This window comes from Hypanus sabinus, chromosome 1 (genome assembly GCF_030144855.1).
Source record: "Hypanus sabinus isolate sHypSab1 chromosome 1, sHypSab1.hap1, whole genome shotgun sequence".
NCBI classification, from domain to species: domain Eukaryota; kingdom Metazoa; phylum Chordata; class Chondrichthyes; order Myliobatiformes; family Dasyatidae; genus Hypanus; species Hypanus sabinus.
The window spans coordinates 10150927-10169384 of NC_082706.1; the positions used below are offsets into that span (position 1 = coordinate 10150927).

General features: G+C 42.2%; 1 protein-coding gene across 2 annotated transcripts in view; it reads right to left on the reverse strand.

Moving 5' to 3' along the window:
• Positions 1–2369: 2369 nt before the first annotated feature.
• Positions 2370–18458, reverse strand: part of LOC132391283 (prosaposin-like) — a 74452-nt gene continuing 58363 nt past the window's right edge. Inside the window, exon 6 of one of the 2 annotated variants that reach the window (XM_059964245.1) lies at positions 2370–2917. In XM_059964245.1, coding sequence (XP_059820228.1) covers positions 2753–2917 — 165 coding nt within the window. In that variant the 3' untranslated portion in view covers positions 2370–2752. Of the gene's footprint in view, positions 2918–16835; positions 17199–18458 lie in introns of those variants that run through there. The other variant, XM_059964254.1, reaches the window with a different exon arrangement.

Genomic DNA, 18458 nt, shown 5'->3' on the forward strand with positions numbered 1-18458 from the left:
CTCTGATATTTCCCCTATACTTCCCTCTATTCAATTAAAGTTATGTCTTCTTGTTATTGTTACCCTGGGAGAAAGATTGTGGCTGTTCACTATCTATGCCTCTTTATCATCTTATGCATGTCCTCCCATCCTCCTTTGCTCCACTGAGAAAAGCTCTAACATACTTAACCTATTCTCTTAAAATATGCTCTTTAATCCAAGTAGCATCCTGGTGAATCTCATCTCACCCTCTCTAAAGCTTCCGTATCTGACCACAACACAGTACTCCCAAATGTGATCTATCTAGAAATTTCAAGGCTGCAAAATAACCTCAAGGCTTTTGAACTCAATCTCTGCCCAACGAAGGAACTATGAGGCAGGGTTGCAGTTTTTTTAAGTAAACTTTTTGATGTGTTACAGCATTAATAGCAAGAGAGGGAGGAGGAGCTTAAGAGGATTAATGATGCCTAACAGCTCTATTTCCATTTTTTCTCTTTCAGGGTTCTTTTGAAGACGCTGATCTGGAGTTACACGCCGACTACAGTTCTTTGCGGGACTGGGACCTGTTCTCGGGTTTCACGACTGGCCGTTATTCGGCACGCCAAGGGCTCGGCCTAAGAGCCTAGCTCGCCTCCGGAGGGTCAAGATTTCATGGCTCTGGGGACGGGCAAATCGAAGGTCGGTGTCCGGACAGGAGGTCGGTTTGTCATGGCAGATGGAAGATCTAAGGCTGCGCGCCCAGAGACCCGAGATCTTTGGGCACAGAGCTCGGAAAAAGTGGCGCAAAGGACTTTTAACACTGTAAACCAGTGAGTTGTTTGTTATATCTCCCGTCTCACTGTGAAACGGAGACACCTTATTTCAGGATGTTCCCCCAGCTTGTTTGTACGTGTTGATTTCAGGATGTGTATTGTATACATTTCTCTGACATTAAATGTACCTTTGAAACCTTTGAATTCCAGTAAACTGTAAAAAAAAAATTAGATTATGTTTGGACAAGGAACAAAGAATCAAGAGCTTCTGCAGATGCTGGAAATCCAGAGCAACAAACACAACTCGGGATTGTCAGCAGGTGAGACGACATCTATGCAGGGAAATAAACACGCAAAGTTTTGGGCCTAAACCCTTTTTCAGGGCTGGGGGAGGGTTGCAGGGGAAGGAGTACCAGCTGGCAGATGACAGGTGAAGCCAGGTGAGGGCCCAAGTGGACGGTTTGGGGGAAAGAGGGATGAAGTAAGAAGCAAGGGGGGTGATAGGTGAGATCCAATGAGGGGGAAGGTGGGTAGGAGGATGAAGTGAGAGGCTGGGAGGATACAGAATTGCTAAGTTATACCCAGCTCAGATCCTCCAGTCACGGGGGATGAGGTATCACAGAGATCAGATCCAAAGACAGAGTCAAGTTACCAGTGCAAGAGGGGAGGTATTAAAATTCCAGTAATTAAGCCCGAGTGTTAGCATCAGTAGCTGTGACCATGTTATTGTAAAACTCCATCCGTTATTACTGACATCTGTTAGGAAATTGTGGTCAAATCCATGGCGATGTGGTTGGTTCCTAACTGACATCTGGGTCAATGAGGAGCAACTAACATTGTTCTTGCCAGCAAAGACTAGATCTAACAATCGAATAATGATAAACAAACACTCACAAGCTTGCGAAAGTAGTGGGTGCTAATTGGGAAGTTCGACCCTCATTGGTACAGAGCAGACAGACCTCTACAGTACTGTAAAAAGTTATATATTGCAAGGTCCAAGTGTTAATTGTAATGCTCTTAAAGAGACAGTTAGCAATTATTGTGAAAGATTGCCACAGAGAACAGCGAGTATATGTTGATGGTATACAGGGATGGCATACTGTTAATGGCAACAGTGTTGATGCAGAGAGTGACGTTGGTGTGCAAGTCCAAGGCTCCCTGAAAGTGGCTACCCAGGTTGATAGGGTGCTAAAGAAGGCGCATAGCACACTTGCCTTTATTAGTCAGGGCATTCACTTCAAGAGCCGGGAAGTTATATTATAGCCTTAAAACTCCAGCTAGCCCGCATCCAGAATATTACATTCAATCCTGGTTGCCCCAGTCTAGGAAGGATGTGACGTTTTTGGAGAAGCTGCAGAAGAGATTCACCAGGATGCTAGGTTAGAGGGCACATGCTATAAGGAGAGGCTGGACAAACTTGGGATTTTTCTCCGCGGCAGTGGAAGCTGAGGGGAGACCTAACAGAAATGTGCAAGATTGTGATTGCGAGGGGCAAAGATAGAGAAGGCACCCGGTATCTTTTCCCCAGGCACTGAAAAATCAAATACTAAAGGGATGCATTTAAGGAGAGAGAGAGGGCAAGTTCAAGGTAATGTATGGGACAGGCTTTTTTTTTAATTATAAAGACAAAGTGTGGGTGCCTGGAATGCAGCAGTAGGGGTGGTAGTGGAGGCAAGTATGATAGGTGTTTAAGAGGCTCTTAGATAGGCATATGAATGATATCATGTGCAGGCATGGGCAATCAATGAAAATTGTTCTCAGCTTCTTCCTGGGCATAATTTGCTAGTGCCACACTGAAGTAGCAGCCTAGATTACTTGCTCAAATCTTGGGAGCAAACCTTTAACTCAAAACATCTGTGCCTCAATCAGAACTGCTAGTCCCTCTCACACTCTGCGCCTCTCCCCCAGATGGTCTGAAGTGAAATAAACCCTTCCATTATGATGACCAAGTGGTGGAAGCCTGAATAATCTCATTCATTTCCTCAAGAGTTGAATTCAATCCCAATTCATTTGATTAAACTTCATCTTACCTGCTGAGGTATCCGGCTTGCAGGATACAGACGAGACGGAAGCAGGTGGGCCAGGCTTGGTTGCTGCTCAGGGATGGTGTTGGAGCGCACTTCCTGCTGGGGAAACTGTGACAGAGACTTGCACAGTCCCAGAGTGGAGCACATCACCTCTGGTTTCTGCCAGAGACCAAGACACAAAGTAAGCACGGAGCAAACTGCGGCAGAAACTTCTCACAATCTCTTGCTGACCTGCAAAAATACAAGCTGCTGGAAAAAAGCAGGTCAGCAGTATCTGAGGAGGGAGGGGAGGTGGACAGTCAACATTTCAGTTTGAGATCCTTCCCCTTGGCCAAATGGTCAGTTTGGGTTCAGTAAGTTGACACAACTTTTCTTCCTAACTAGTCTTCCCTCTTGGTCCGTCTCACAAGCTTGCATGGATTTCAGGTGGCCTGAACTGTGTACAAGTGTAATGCCATCCTTTCATAAGGACCCAAGAACTAGGATCAGGAGTAGACCATCTGGCCCATCGAGCCTGCTCTGTCATTAAATAAAATAAGATCACAGCTGACCTGGCTGTGTACTCAGCTCCACTTACTTGCCCTTTCCCCATAATCTTTAGTTCCCCTGTTATGCAAAAATCTGCATCTTAAAAATATATTTCATGAGGTGACCTGTGCAGCTTTTCCCTGGGCAAAGACTCTCAGATTCACTACTCTGTGGGAAAAGCAGTTTCTCCTCATCTCTGTCCTAAATATATTCCTCTGAATCGCGAGCCTATGTCTTCTAGTTACTAGTTGAAAAAATTTCTTACCTTTGTCTTAATTATCACTTTCATAATTTTATATGTTTCTATAAAATCCCCTCTCATTCTTCTGAATTCTAGCAACTCATTCTCTCCTCATCCTAATACCCTCACCTCTAGGATGAACCTGGTGAACATCCTCTGCACTATCTCCAAAGCCAGTATATTTTTCCTCAAATACGGAGACCAGAATTGAACGCAACACTCTTCAGCCTCAGGACTCACACTGCCAGGTTCAGGAACAGTTACTACCCTTCAACCATCAGGCTCTTGAACCGAAGGGGATAACATCAATCAACTTCATTTGCTCCATCATTGGAATATTCCCACATCCAATAGACTCACTTTCAAGGTCTGGATATTTCATACGTTCTGGATATTTATTGCTTAATTACTTATTATTATTTTTTCTTTTTTATTTGCACAGTCTTGTCTTTTGTGCACTGGTTGAACGCCAAGTTGGTGTGGTGTTTCATTGATTCTGTTATGGTTATTATGCGATAGATTTATTGAGTATGCCAACAAAGAAATGAATCACAGGGCTGTACATGGTGACATAAACGTACTTCGATTAAAAATTTACTTTGAACTTTAAAAACTTTTCCTTCACAATTTTAGAGATTTTTAATGGTTGTTGTCAAGTCCCATCCAAATTCATTATACAGAATGAGGAACTGCACACGCTGGGAATTGGTACAACACACAAACACTGGAGGAACTCAGCTGGCCAGGCAGCATCCATGGGAAAGAGTACAGTCGCTGTTTCGGGCTGAGACCCTTCATCAGGTCGAAAGGGAGATTTAAACTTTTTCAGGCTTGGCATCCCTGGAAGAGACTTCGTAGTGTAGTAGTCCAATCACAAATAAGAGAAAATCTGCAGATGCTGGAATCCAATTCGGGCCGAAATGTCAACTGTTTACTCTTTTCCATGCATGCTGCCTGACCTGCTGAGTTCATAGAAACATAGAAAGCCTACAGCAGAATATAAGCCCTGTGCCAAACATATCCTTACCTTAGAATTTACCTAGGGTTACTTATAGCCCTTTATTTTTCTAAGCTCCATGTATCTATCCAGGAGTCTTTTAAACAACCTCATTGTATCCGCCTCCACCACTGTCGCCAGCAGCCCATTCCACACACTCACCACTCTCTGCGTGAAAAAACTTGCCCCGACATCTCTGTACCTACTTCCAAGCACCTTAAAACTATGCCCTCTTGTGCTCGCCATTTCAGCCTTGGGGAAAAAACCTCTGACTATCCACACAATTGATGCCTCTCACCATCTTGTACACCTCTATCAGGTCACCTCTCATCCTCTGTTGCTCCAAGGAGAAAAGGCCGATTTCACTCAACCTATTCTCATAAGGCATGCCCCCAGACCAGGCAACATCCTTGTAAATCTCCTCTGCACCCTTTCTATGGCTTCCACATCCTTCCTATAATGAGGTGACCAGAACTGAGCATAGTACTCCAAGTGGGGTCTGACCAGGGGCCTATATTGCTGCAACATTACCGCTTGGTTCCTAAACTCAATCCCACGATTGATGAAGGCTAATGCACCATTTCCTTCTTAACCACAGAGTCAACCTGCACAGCTGCTTTGAGCATCATATGGACTCAGACCCCAAGATCCCTCTGATCCTCCACACTGCCAAGAGTCTTACCATTAATACATTGAAATGAGGAAGAATAGTAATTACATTTTATTAATTGTGATCATTACAAAAGTCATTGGAAAAGGAAGCCAGATATGCTCCCAGCATGTTACAAAATGCATGATTGGAAGTGGCAGCTCATTCCGTACAGTCTGGTATCGCGGGATCCACAGCATTGCGCTTAAGAAAGACCTGATCTGCATTAGGATCAGATCAACATAGATCAATTCCATAGTGTGACTGCACCAGGACCACGTGATCTAAAGACACCCTGACCTTTCTTTCACAGCCACTTTTAAAAACACAAGAATAAAATGCATCAGCCCAGACCCATCAACTCAACCTAAAACGTCCATCGTTAATTCACAGATGCTGCCCGAATCGCTGAGTTCCTCCAGCATCTGCGTGTGTTACTCTGGATTTCCAGCATCGACAGAATCTCGTGTTTAGAATAAAATGCACGACTTTTGAAATTGTATATAAACTCCAGTCAGGGTGTTATACCCTACCAATCAATATATCTCGAACACTGCAAGGTAACAGTAAATCCCGCTTCTCTTTTCAAACCACCCTCCTCCAACAATGTCAGATGGTTCACAATGACTTGCATCGTTAATGCACCAAAAAGTACACAAAAATGTCCCTCTCCTTGAGGAAGTGCACCTCTCATCTTTGTGACACAAAGGATTCTGCAGATACCGTCAATCGAGAATAACAAATAATAGAACAGAATTCCGGAGGAGTTCGGCAGGTCGGGAATAAACAGTTTATGTTTCAAGCCGAGATCCTTCCATCAAGATGGCAGATGAAATACAGATAAAAAGGTTTCTGCCAGGAAGATCTCTCACCTCTCGTGGTTAGACTGAGAGCCACTCGGTTCACAGGTGAAATCAGAAAGCCATCAACGCAGGGCGCCTGGGATTTAAATAAATCAGTGGATTGCACTCTTTGCTGTATTGCATTCCATTAACATTTCACTTTGACATATAATTATATACCACCAAATTCAACTAAACCGGCATCGGGGCGGTTACCGGAGGGAAGGAATTTAGGGATTGGGTTCATATCGGGATAAATCTGGCGAGGATGAGATGAAGCTGAATTTGACCCACACTCGGCACAATTCGGTGAGAGGATGCGGAGTTCCTTTTAAAAGAAATAGCAGAAAGACGGCGATGTTAAGCGAGTTTTACAAAGCCAGGCCGGCCCTTAGGCCGCAGTCACTAATCGAAGCCAAGGCCGCATTTAGAGGGTTGCAAAGTTCTGTGACAGAAGTTAAAATGTTGTTCTTCTAGCTTGAATTGGACCTCACCACGGCAGTGGAAGAGGCTGCATACAGACAAGTCAGAATGGGAGCAGAATTGAGAATAAAACTGATGTACAACAGGAAGCTCAGTGTCGTGCTGCATTCAGAACACAGGCATTCCACAGAGCAATCACCCAATCTGCTTTTGGTTTCTCTGACGCAGTGCGGACAATGGCGTGAACACCAAATGTAATGCACTAGATTGGAAGAAGTTCAAGTGAATTGTTGCTTCACTTGTTTGGGCCCTGAGATGGAGGGAAGGGAAGAGGTGATTTGCTCTCCTCAGAAGGTGCCTTTGGACGAGACGTGGTGGTGAGAGCATGGACTGGTGAGCCCCAGTGAATGGTCTCTGTGAAATGCAGAAAGGGGAGCAGAGGACAGATGATCAACTGATCTGACTTGTCTCCACTTGGTCTTTTGCCTTGAGGTTCACCTCCCCAACACCCTCTCTTCATCTGTGCTTTGAAAACTGTAAACCCCTTCTCCCCAACTCTGAAGAAGGATCCCTTAGTATTGGTGAATCTTTGGAGTTCATCGCCACAGATGGCTGTGGATGCCAGTTGATTGGGTATATTTAAAGCAGAGGTTGATATGTTCTTGATTAGTAAGGGCATCAAAGGTTACGTGGAGAAGGCAGGAGAATGGGGTTAAGAGCAATGATAAATCAGCCATGATGGAATGGCAGAGCAGACTCAATGGGCTGAATGGTCTAATTCTGTTCCTTTGTTTTATGGACTCAAAACATTAATTGATTTCTCTTCCACAGATGTTACTTGACTGGTTGAGCTTTTCCAGCAATTTTTGTTTCATATTCCAACATCTACTCTTTATTTATTTTCCGGCAATGAGTCGGATTGGATTTGCCCTGCTTTTCATGTAGATGCCTGAGGAATTTTCCACACTGTCAGGTGGATGCTAGTGTTGTAACTGTACTGGAATGGTTTAGCTGGAGATATAACGTCGCTCTGGAGCACGGGTCTTCCGTGTTCAGTTCTACAGCTCGGGAAGGTGCTCATTTTTGTAGCCTTTGCCCTGTCCAGTTCTCTGAGCTATTTTCCTGTTCTATAGGAAAATAACATGATTAAAGAAGGCATTTTTTTTGTTGCTTTCCTCTTTTAGCTGAGAGGTGGACAAGAAGAGCAGGTAAGTTATTTTGGGACATTACCTTGTCTGCATACAATTCTGTTTAGTAGAGTAATGGAGGGGATGAAGAGGAATTTTGCTAAGACTATAGAAAATTCAGCTGTGAGAAAGATTGATTGGGAATAGAGGTGTATAAAAATCTGTTGAACTAAAGGAAGACCATATTTCCTTTAGTGTAAGGGTGATAAACTCCAGAGGACAGAGATTTAAAAGTAATTGGAGGAAGTATTTAGAGCAAAGGTGAGGAAACCTTTTTCACATAGAGAATAGTAGAGTCTGGAACTTATTGACCCGATAGATAACAAGTGCAAAAAGCCATAAGACATAGGAGCAAAATTAGGCCATTCGGCCCTTCAAATCTGATCACCATTTCATTATGACTGATCCATTTCCCTCTTAACCCTATTCTCCTGCTTTCTCCCCATAACCTTTCATGCCCTAATTAATCAGGAACCTATCAACTTGCACCTTAAATGACCCACTGACCTGCCCCCACAGCCACCTGTGACAAAGAATCCCACTGATTTACCACCCTCTGACTAAAGAAATTCCTCATCTCTGTTCTAAATGGACGTCCCTCTTTTTGAGGCTGTGGCCTGTGGTCCTGGACCATTCCTCCCCCTCCCCCCAAAAGAAACATCCTCTTAAAATCCATTCTCCCTAGGCCTGTTAACATATGATGGGTTTCAATGAGATCTCCCCTCATTCTTCAAAATTCCAACAAGTACCAGCCCAATGTCTTCGATTGATACTCATATGATAAGCCTTTCATTTTTAGAATCATTTTCGTGAACTTGCTCTGAACACTCTCCAGTGTCAACGCATTCTTTCTTCATCCTTCTAGTCCTCTTGAAATGATTTTGCCTTCTTCACCCATTCAACATCCAAATGAACCTTCAGGGAACCCTGCAAGAGGACTCCCAAATCCCTTTGCACCTTGGATTTTTGAATTTTCTCCTCATTTAGAAAATAGTCTATGTTTTTATTCCTTCTACCACAGTGCATAATCATACAATTCCCAACATTGTATCCCATCTGCCACCTTTTTGCCCATTCTCCTAATCTGCCAAAGTCCTTCTGTGGCCTCTCTGCTTCCTCATCATTACCTGCCCCTCCACCTATCTTTATATTGCTTGCAAATTTGGCTACAAAGCCATCTACTTCATCATCACAGACCCCTGTGGGACACCACTAGTCACCGGCAGCCAACCAGAAAAAGCCCCCTTTATTCCCACTGTTTGCCTCCTGCCAATCAGCCAATACACTATCCATGCTAGTATCTCTCCTGTATTACCCTGGGCTCTTATCTTGTTTAGCAGCTTCATGTGCACCACCTTGTCAAAGGCCTTTTTAAAATCCAAGTGCAAAACATCCACCGATTTTCCCGTTGTCTATCCTGCTTGTTTGTTCTTCATTGAATTCTATCAGATTTGTCAGGCAACATTTTAACTTCAGGAAATCACGCTGACTTTGGCCTAATTTGTCATGTGCCTCCAAATACCCCCAAACCGTATCCTCAACAATTTACTCCCAACATCTTCCCAATCACTGAGGTCAGGCTAACAGGCCTATAATTTCCTTTCTTCTGATTCCCTTCCCTTCTTGAAGAATGGAGTGACATCTTCAATTTTGCAGTCCCCCTGAACCATGCCAGACTCTTATTGATTCTTGGAAGATCATTCCTAATGCTACTATAATCTCTTCAGCTACCTCTTTTAGAACTCTGGGATGTAGTCCATTGTGTCCAGGTGACTTATCTATCTTCAGACCTTTCAGTTTCCCGAGCATTATTCCCTAGTAATAGCAACTCCACTCACTTTTCCCCTTGACATTCTCAAACCTCTGGCATCTTACTAGTGCCTTCCAGTGAAGAATGATGCAAAATACTCATTCAGTTTGCCATTTTTTGTCCCTCATTGCCACCTGTCCAGCAGAATTTTGCAGCTGTCCAATATCTACTCTCTCCTCTATCTTACTCTTTATATATCTGGAAAAAAGCTTTTGGTGTCATTTTTGTTATTATTAGCTAACTTACATTCATATTTCATCTCCCCCCCCCATGTTTTTTTTAGTTGCCTCTGTTGTTTTTTAAAATTCCCAATTCTCTATCTTCCAACTAATTTCTACTCAATTATATGCCCTCTCTTTTGCTTTTATGTTGGTTTTGACTTGCCTTGTCAGCCACGGTTGCATCACCTGCCATTAGAATACTTCCTGTTCTTTGGGATGTATTTATCCTGTGCCTTCTGATTTGCTCTCAGAAACCCCTGCCACTGCTGCTCTGCCATCATCCCTGCTAGTGTCCCCTTCCAATCAACTTTGGCCAGCTGCTTTCTCATGCATCTGTAATTCTCTTTACTCCACTGCAATACTGATACATCAGATTTCAGCTTCTTCCTCTCAAATTACAGGGTGAATTCTATCATATTATGATCGCTGTTACTTTAGAGTTCCTTATCTTAAGCTCCCTAATCAAATCCAGTTCATTACACAACATTGTTCAGAATTGCTGATTCCCTAGGGAACTCAATCATAAGCTGCTCCAAAAAGCCATTTTGGAGGCACTCCACAAATTGGGATTCTCTTGGGATTCAGCATCAGCTTTATTTTCCCAATCTATCTGCGTATTGAAATCCCCCATGACTATCATAAAATTGCCTTTTTGACATGCTTTTTCTATCTTCTGCTGTAATTTGTAGACCAAATTCTGGCTACTTTTCGGAGGCCTATAAATAACTCCCTCAGCCCTATCGTTCTTACCCTTGCAGTTACTTAACTCTACCCCAAAGGATTCTACATCTTCTAATCCTATGTCTCCTCTTTCTAAAGATTTGATTTGATTTTTTACCAGCAGAGCTACTCCTCCTTCCCTGCCTACCTGCATGTCCTTTTGATAGATTCTAAATTCCATATCCTTGGATATTGGGCTTCCAACCACAACCTTCTTTCAGCCATAATTCTCTGATACCTACAGCATCATACCTGCCAATCATTAACTGCACTAAAAGATCATCTGTCTTATTCCATATCTTGTGTGCATTCAAACGTAACACCTTCAGTCCTGTAATTGTCACTTTTCCATTTTGTCTGTTACACTGCAACCCATCCCACAGACTGCAATTTTGCTCTATCTTCTGCCTGTCCTTCCTGACAGTCTCACTATACACAACCTCTGCTTGTCAACTAACATCTCTGTCCTCAGCCCTATCACTCCAGTTCCCATCATCTTGTCAAATTGGTTATAACCCACCCTATCAGCTCTAGCAAACCTGCCCACAAGAATATTGGTTCAGATGTAGCCCATTCCTTTTGTACAGATCAGACCTTTCTCAGAAGAAATCCCAATAATCCACAAGCCTAAAAGCTTTTTCCCTGTAACCTTTGGCACAGGGAAATCAAGAATCTATCCATCTCTGCTTAAAATATACCCAATGACTTGGCCTCTGTAGCCACCAGTGACAATTAATTCCACAGATTCACCACCCTCTGCCAACAGAAATTCCTGTCATAGAGGGTCTTTGAAGAAATGAGATGTGCATGGTTATGTTGGGAGGTTCATCATCAATGAACATGACAGTAATAGCTTCATAATGTGTTATAATTTTTTTATGTGTTTCTTTTTTGATTTCCAGTCCAAGTTTTATTTGCATATTACTTACCTCAAGATCTGTACTGGTTGGTCTGAGTGTGTAAACTGGGAAATACTGCAATTAATTGTTTGACCTGACACATGATACTATGTGCAATTTTTGCTTACATAAGTAACTTTCTTGCAGAATATAATGCTTTCAACTTTTTGTGCACTCCTGTCAGGGTACAGGGAAGCGGTACGAGCGGCAAGATTTACAAGTAATTGACATCTTGCTACAAATGATTACTTTATTTGAGGCTTCAGGACTGAAGAAGAGTCTTGGCCTGAAACGTTGACTGTTTGTTTATTTCCATAAATGCTGCCTGGCCTGCTGAGTTCCTCCAGCAATGTGTGTGCGTTGCTTCTTCCCATTATTTCTCTCAAGGGTGAGGGTGAGCATTCAGAAGTGTTGGTACATATTGTTAGCAATGATATAGGTATACGTGGTGAGGAGGTAGTGAAGAGAGATTTTAGGAAGTTAGGCAGAAAGCTGAGAAACAGGACCTCTAAAGAAGTAATCTCTGGATTTCTGCCTTTGCCAGTGAGGGTCAGAATTGGATGATTTGGCAGGTGGATGGATGGGTGAGGAACTGGTGCATTCAGATTGATGTCTAATTGGAATCTCATCTGGGCATGGCATGACCCATACAAATGGGGAGACTGAACTTAAGGGGGACCAATATCCTTGTGGGCAGGTTGACTTCAGTTGATTGAGTGGATTTAAACTCATTTGGCAGTGCAACTGGAACTGGAGTGATAGTGCTGAAGATGAGGTAGTTGGTTTACAAACAGAGGCAGTGTGTAGTCAGACTCCGAGCAAGGTGAGGCTGATGAAGGGGCAAAATTGCAGTCAACAGGATGAGTTGCAGTGTGAAAGGTGAAGAAAATTGACAGACATTGTATCGAAATGATAGCCAGGAAGGCAGACAGGGTGGCGTGGCTCTATTTGTAAAAAATAAAATTATATCATTAGAAAGAGGTGATCAGGGGTCAGAAGGTGTTGAATCATTGTGGATAGAGCTAAGGAACTGCAGGGGTAAAAGATTCTGATGCTAGTTATATACAGACTCCCAATCAGTAGTAAGGATGTGGTCTACAAATTACAATGGGAGATAGAGACTGCATGCCAAAAGGGCAATGTTACAATAGTCACGGGTGATTTCAATATGCAGGGAGATCGGGAAAATCAGGTTGGTGCTGGATTCCAAGTGGGGGAATTTCTAGAATGCCTCCGAGATGGTTTTTTAGAGCAGCTCATGGTTGGGCCCACTAGAGGATCAGTTATTCTGGATTGGGTGTTGTGCAGTGAACCAGAATTGATTAGAGAGATTAGATTAAAAGAGCCCTTAGGGGCAAGTGATAATAATATAATTGAATTCACCCTGAAACTTGAGAAGGAGAAGGTAAAGTCAGATACATCAGTATTATAGTGGAGTAAAGGAAATTACAGAGGCATGAGAGAGGAGTTGCCAGAATTGATTGGAAAAGAACACTGGCAGGGATGACACCAGAGAGCAGGAATTTCTGGAAACATTTTGGAAGGCACAGGATAATTACACCCCAAAGAGGAAAAAATATTCTAAAGGCAAGATGACACAACCATGGCTAACAAGGGAAATCAAAGCCAACATAAAAGCCAAAGAAAGGACATATAATAGAATAAACATTCGTGGGAAGTTAGAGGACTAGGAAGCTTTTAAATACAAACAGAAGGTATTAAGAAGATAAAGATGGAAAATGAAAGTAAGCTAGCGAATAATATTATTGAGCATACAAAAAGTTTCCTCAGATACTTAAAGTGTAAAAGAGAGGTGGGAGTGGATATTGGACCAGTGGAAAATGATGCTGAAGAGGTAGTAATGGGGGACAAGGATGAATTGAATAAGTATTTTGCATCAGTCTTTTCTCTGGAAGACACTTGCAGTACAGTGGAAGTTCCAGGCATTGGGGGCATGAAGGGTGTGTAGTTACAAAAGCTAGAGAGAAGGTTCTTGGGAAACCGAAAGGTCTGAATGTAGATAAATCACCTGGACCAGATAGTGCACACCCCAGGGTTCTCAAAGACGTGGGTGAAGAGATTGTGGAGGCATTAGCAATGATTTTTCAAGAATCACTAGATTCTGAAATTGTTTTGGAAGACTGGAAAATGGCAAATGTCACTCCACCCTTCAAGAGAGAGAGGCAGAAGAAAGGAAATTATAGGCCAGTTAGCCTGACCTCAGTGGTTGGGAGATGTTGGAGTCGATTGTTAAAGATCAGGTTTTTGGGGTACTTGGAGGCACATGATAAATTAGACCATAGTCAGCATGGATTCCTCAAGGGAAAATCTTGTTGGAAAAATCTGTTGGAATTCTTCGAAAAAATAACAAGCAGGATAGACAAAAGGAGAATTGGTTGATATGTACTTGGATTTTTAGCAGGCCTTTGACAAGGTACCATACATAAGGCTGCTTAACAAGATAAGAGCCCATAGAGTTACAGGGAAGATTCTAGTATGGATAAAGCAGTGGCTGATTGGCAGGAGGCAAAGAGTTGAAATAAAGGGAGCCTTTTCTGGTTTGCTGCTGTTGACTAATGATGTTCCACAGGAGTTAGTGTGTGGACCTGATTCTTTTTACGTTATATGTCAATGATTTGGATGATGGAATTGATGACTTTGTTGTAAACTTTGCAGATTTTACAAAACTAGTTGGAGGGGAAGGTAGTTTTGAGGAAGTAGAGAGGCTAAGAAGGACTTTGACATATTAGAAAAATGGGCAAAGAAGTGGCAGGTGGAATATTGTGTCGGGAAGTATATGGTCATGAACTTTGGTAGAAGAAATGAAAGGACAGTATTTCCTCGGTGGAGAGAAAATTTAAAAATCAGAGGCGCAAAGGGACTTGGGGGCCCTTCTGCAGAATTCCCTAAAGGTTAATTTGCAGGTTGAGTCTGTGGTGAGGAAGGCAATTGCAATGTTAGCATTCATTTCAAGAGGACTAGAATATAAAAGCAAGGATATGACATTAAGTCTTTCTTAAGTGCTGGTGAGGCCTCACTTAGAGTATTGTGAACAGTTTTGGGTGGAAAAACATGATGCTGCTGCTCAGGTGCATAGTTCACGATCAGAATCAGAATTATTATCACTGACATATGTCATGAAATTTGTTGCTTTGTGGCAGCAGCACAGTGTGATACATTAAAAAAACAGAAATTACAGGGAGAATCAGCTGACACATGATTATCGCAGCCTTGACATGAGCAGATCTGGAAGCTGTTGGCAATAGCTGAACCAAACTCTGACTATATCCCAGTGTTCGGCAGATATGGATTGAACTGATTTGTCATTGATGCAAAGTGATTTCCCACCTCTGCTGCTGCATGTCTAAAGGAAAGAACAGGAAGTTCACTACTGACTTGTGAAGGGAGTACAGTAACTCAGATCCTGCTACCTGGAGGTATTGCCATGACTATTTTGATGGAATGAGTCTCATTTGACAGAGTGCCATGCAACAGCAGCAATTATTTAATTTGCCTGGAAATGGCACCAACTGATCTTATCAACTGTTCTCTTCAGTTTTGTCCTTGCGTTCTGTTCGCTGGAACACTGACAATGATTCCCATAGGATGTTGCAGAACTCACTGTATTTTTGTTATGACCTTGCCTTATTTTGTTCAAGCATTCTGGCTGATGTTTCAAATGTTGCAGAGCTGAGAAGAGAGACTGTGTTTTACAGCCATTCCAGGTTGCAGAAACTGGCTGTTTGTCTTGTTTCAGGCTGGAAACATCAGTGTGTGATTCCCAGGTCTTAATTTTGTAAAATGTTTTTGAGTGGATTCAACTGCGTAAGACCTTTGGTCAGTCCTGAACACTGAAGGAGGGTGGTCTGGGGATTTGGGGTGTTTTTTGGATTGGTTGAAATAATTTTTACTCTTGCTCTATTTTATAAAAATTATATCACTGAAATATTTCCCTGACTGCTTCCTACCTTTCAGCTCATTTCTGTCAACCAGGGTAAATAAAATTTTCAGAATTGTTTAAGCATTGAGCAATTGGTGTCAGTATGAATGCTGCGTTGTTGATATAACTGAACAAGCCTTAGCCACCTGAAGAGTAATGCCATATGTGTGTATATTTTTAAGCATTTGGCATTATTATATATATATTTTTTAATCTACTTCTCTATTGCTAGTTCCAATTCCTTGCTTTCTGCAGATATAGCTTTTACTTTGTGTCTAACAAATGTACAAGCCCGGATGGTGGTGATCGACAATCTTATTTGATCAGGATTTGGTCCTCAGGGAACTGTTTGTTTTGTGCATACCCTTACCCTGGCACACTTTGGATAATGGAAAACTAATTAAATTTATAGTTTTATAGTTCAGAGTTGCACAGTCACACAGAACAAGGCAGCAGGCCATTGACATCCCAAGCCTGTCTCAACTATAGAGTACATCTTTGCATGAACCCTACACAATCCTGTTGTTATTCTCCTCAGATTCTACTAGGGACAGTTTACTGGGGACTTCAACCTACAAACCTGAACATCTGTGGGATGTGGAAGGAAACTAACAGCACCTGAGCAAAAGCCACATGGTCACAGCAGGAACATGTAACCTCCAAACGGTCGGAGGTTTAGGTTTAAATCTGGGTCACTGGCCAGCATTCTATAGCGGGGAAGATGGATTCCTTATAGGAAAATCAAATGAGGAAGAAGTGGACTGTTGGGTTGTGTTGACATTTTGCTATGGCATTGTGTTTTGACATCAAATCATCGAGAAGTACAGAACAGAAACAGGCCCTTTGGCCCAACTAGTTCATGCTGAAACCACTTAAACTGCCTACTTCCATCCTGTACCGGGACCAAAGCCCTCCATAGCCCTACTATCCATGTACCCATCCAAACTTCACTTAAACATTGAAACTGAGCTTGCTTGCACCACTTGTGCTGGCAGCTCATTCCACACTCGCACAACCCTCTGAGTGAAGAAGTTTCTCCTCATGTTCCCTTTTTAAAATATCTCTGCAAGGGCTCTGGCAATTTCCGCAATTGCCTCCCATAGGGTCTGAAGGAGCATCTTGTCAGGCCCTGGGGATTTATCTACCCTGATTTGCCTCAGGGTAGCAAACACCTCCTCCTCTGTAATCTGTACAGGGTCCATAAAGTTGATGTTGCTTTGCCTCTGCATTCATCCCCTGAGTAAGTACAGATGCAAAAAATGCATTTAAGATTTCCTCCATCTGTTTTGGCTCCACACATGGATTACCATTGTGATCTTCCAGAGTACCAATTTTGTCCCTCTGGGTCACTGGACTCCACTTTGAGGAAAATGTTTGCATATAGGAACCTCAAATGATGGAAGGGCTGACCACAGGGCTGTGTTGATATATCTGCTGTGGTGTCATGTTTTGTTTGGGTAGGAAAGGCTGTGTTCTCAAGTTGATTTGTTTATGATGCCTTCTACAGCAGGGAAGTGTTGAGCCTTGTATGACTGACTACTTGAGGCAGGTTCAGCAGCCAGATATTGAAGGGTACGAGAATGAACCACAACTCTAAAAGCTTATTTAAGAAACAGAACATGATTTTAAAGCACTTTAGTCTGCTGAATTTTTACAGTTGATGAAATCAAAACCCCAATCAATATTTGTCATTGAAACTCTGCGTATATAGCATCTGGCAATGTTGATTCGATGGAAGTAAAGGATTACCAATAATCTCGTCTCTGTAACATCTCACAATAAAAGAGATTGCATTGAATGCACAAGCTACAGCAACACAAAATTGCTTAAAGGAAACATGCAAACACACAAGCAGAATCATCATTTAACTGGTACTAAAGGAAGAGACTTTGCATTTTTTTAAGTATTCAATTTCTGTTGCCTTCCACCAGTGATATGAAATTAGCCCTGTTTCCAGCGGTGTTTCTTACAGTAATCAACAGCCTAAAAAAAAATCCAAATAGAAATAAGATATTTTTGTATTATCAAATTCACAATACTCTTTCATTTTACAAGCACCTGATCTTTAAAATTGCTTACATTTTTCTTAAGTTCCTCTAGATTGATTATAACCTGTTATGGGTAACCCTAGGTAATTTCTGAATTAAGTACATGTTCAGCACAGCATTGTGGGCCGAAGGGTCTTTATTCTGCTGTAGGTTTTCTACGTTTCTATGTTTGTTAATTTTATTTAGTGATACGGCATGGTAGCAGACCCTTCCAGCCCAATGAGCCCATGCTGTCCAATTGCACCCATACGCCCAATTAATCTAGTAACCAGCAGGTCTTTGGAATGTGGGGAAACCAGAACACCTGGAGTAAACTCACGCAGTCATGAAGAGAATGTACAAGCTCCTTGTAGACAATGGTGAAATTGAATCTGGGTCACTGGCACTGTAGTAGCATTAGGATAACTGCTATGCTACTGTGTCTTGTCACCATTTTGGCTGCATATGGAAATGTGTTTTTTTAAGTAGAGAGATAACTGCAAGGTGTATCTGAAAGATCAAGAAAATGGCACAGAAAAGGAGTTGAGGCGGGCATATATCATAGTGAACGGTGGGGCAGGCTTGAGAAATGGAGTGTCCTACTACCCCTCCTAACTTTTCTTTTGTGAAAGAACACAAGAAGTTAACGTGAGGGCATACCGAGTAATTAAGATAAATGTTACTTTAGCCCACAGCGAAAAAAAAGTCAGAGTACAAGTATAGAGATGTCTTCCTCTAATTATTTAGATCCCTGGTGAGACTGCATTTGAATTACATACAGGTTCAGTTTCCCTACCCAAGGAAGGATCACAGTGACTTATCCAACTTGATGCTTTCCAAAAGCTCCAGCACATCCTTTTTCTTAATGTCTATAAGCTCAACCTTTTCATTCCACTGTAAGTCATCCCTACAATCACCAAGATCCTTTTCTGTAGTGAATACTGAAGCAAAATATTCATTAAGTACCTCCACAATTTCCTCTGGCTCCATACACACTTTTCCACTGTCACACTTGATTGGGCCTATTTTCTCACAACTTATCCTCTTGCTCTTCACATACTTGTAGTATGCCTTGGGGTTTTCCTTAATCCTGTCTGCCAAGGCCTTCTCATGGCCCCTTCTGGCCCTCCTAATTCCATTCTTAAACTCCTTCCTGCTAGCCTTATAATCTTCTAGATTCATATCATTACCTAGTTTCTTGAACCTTTCATAAGCT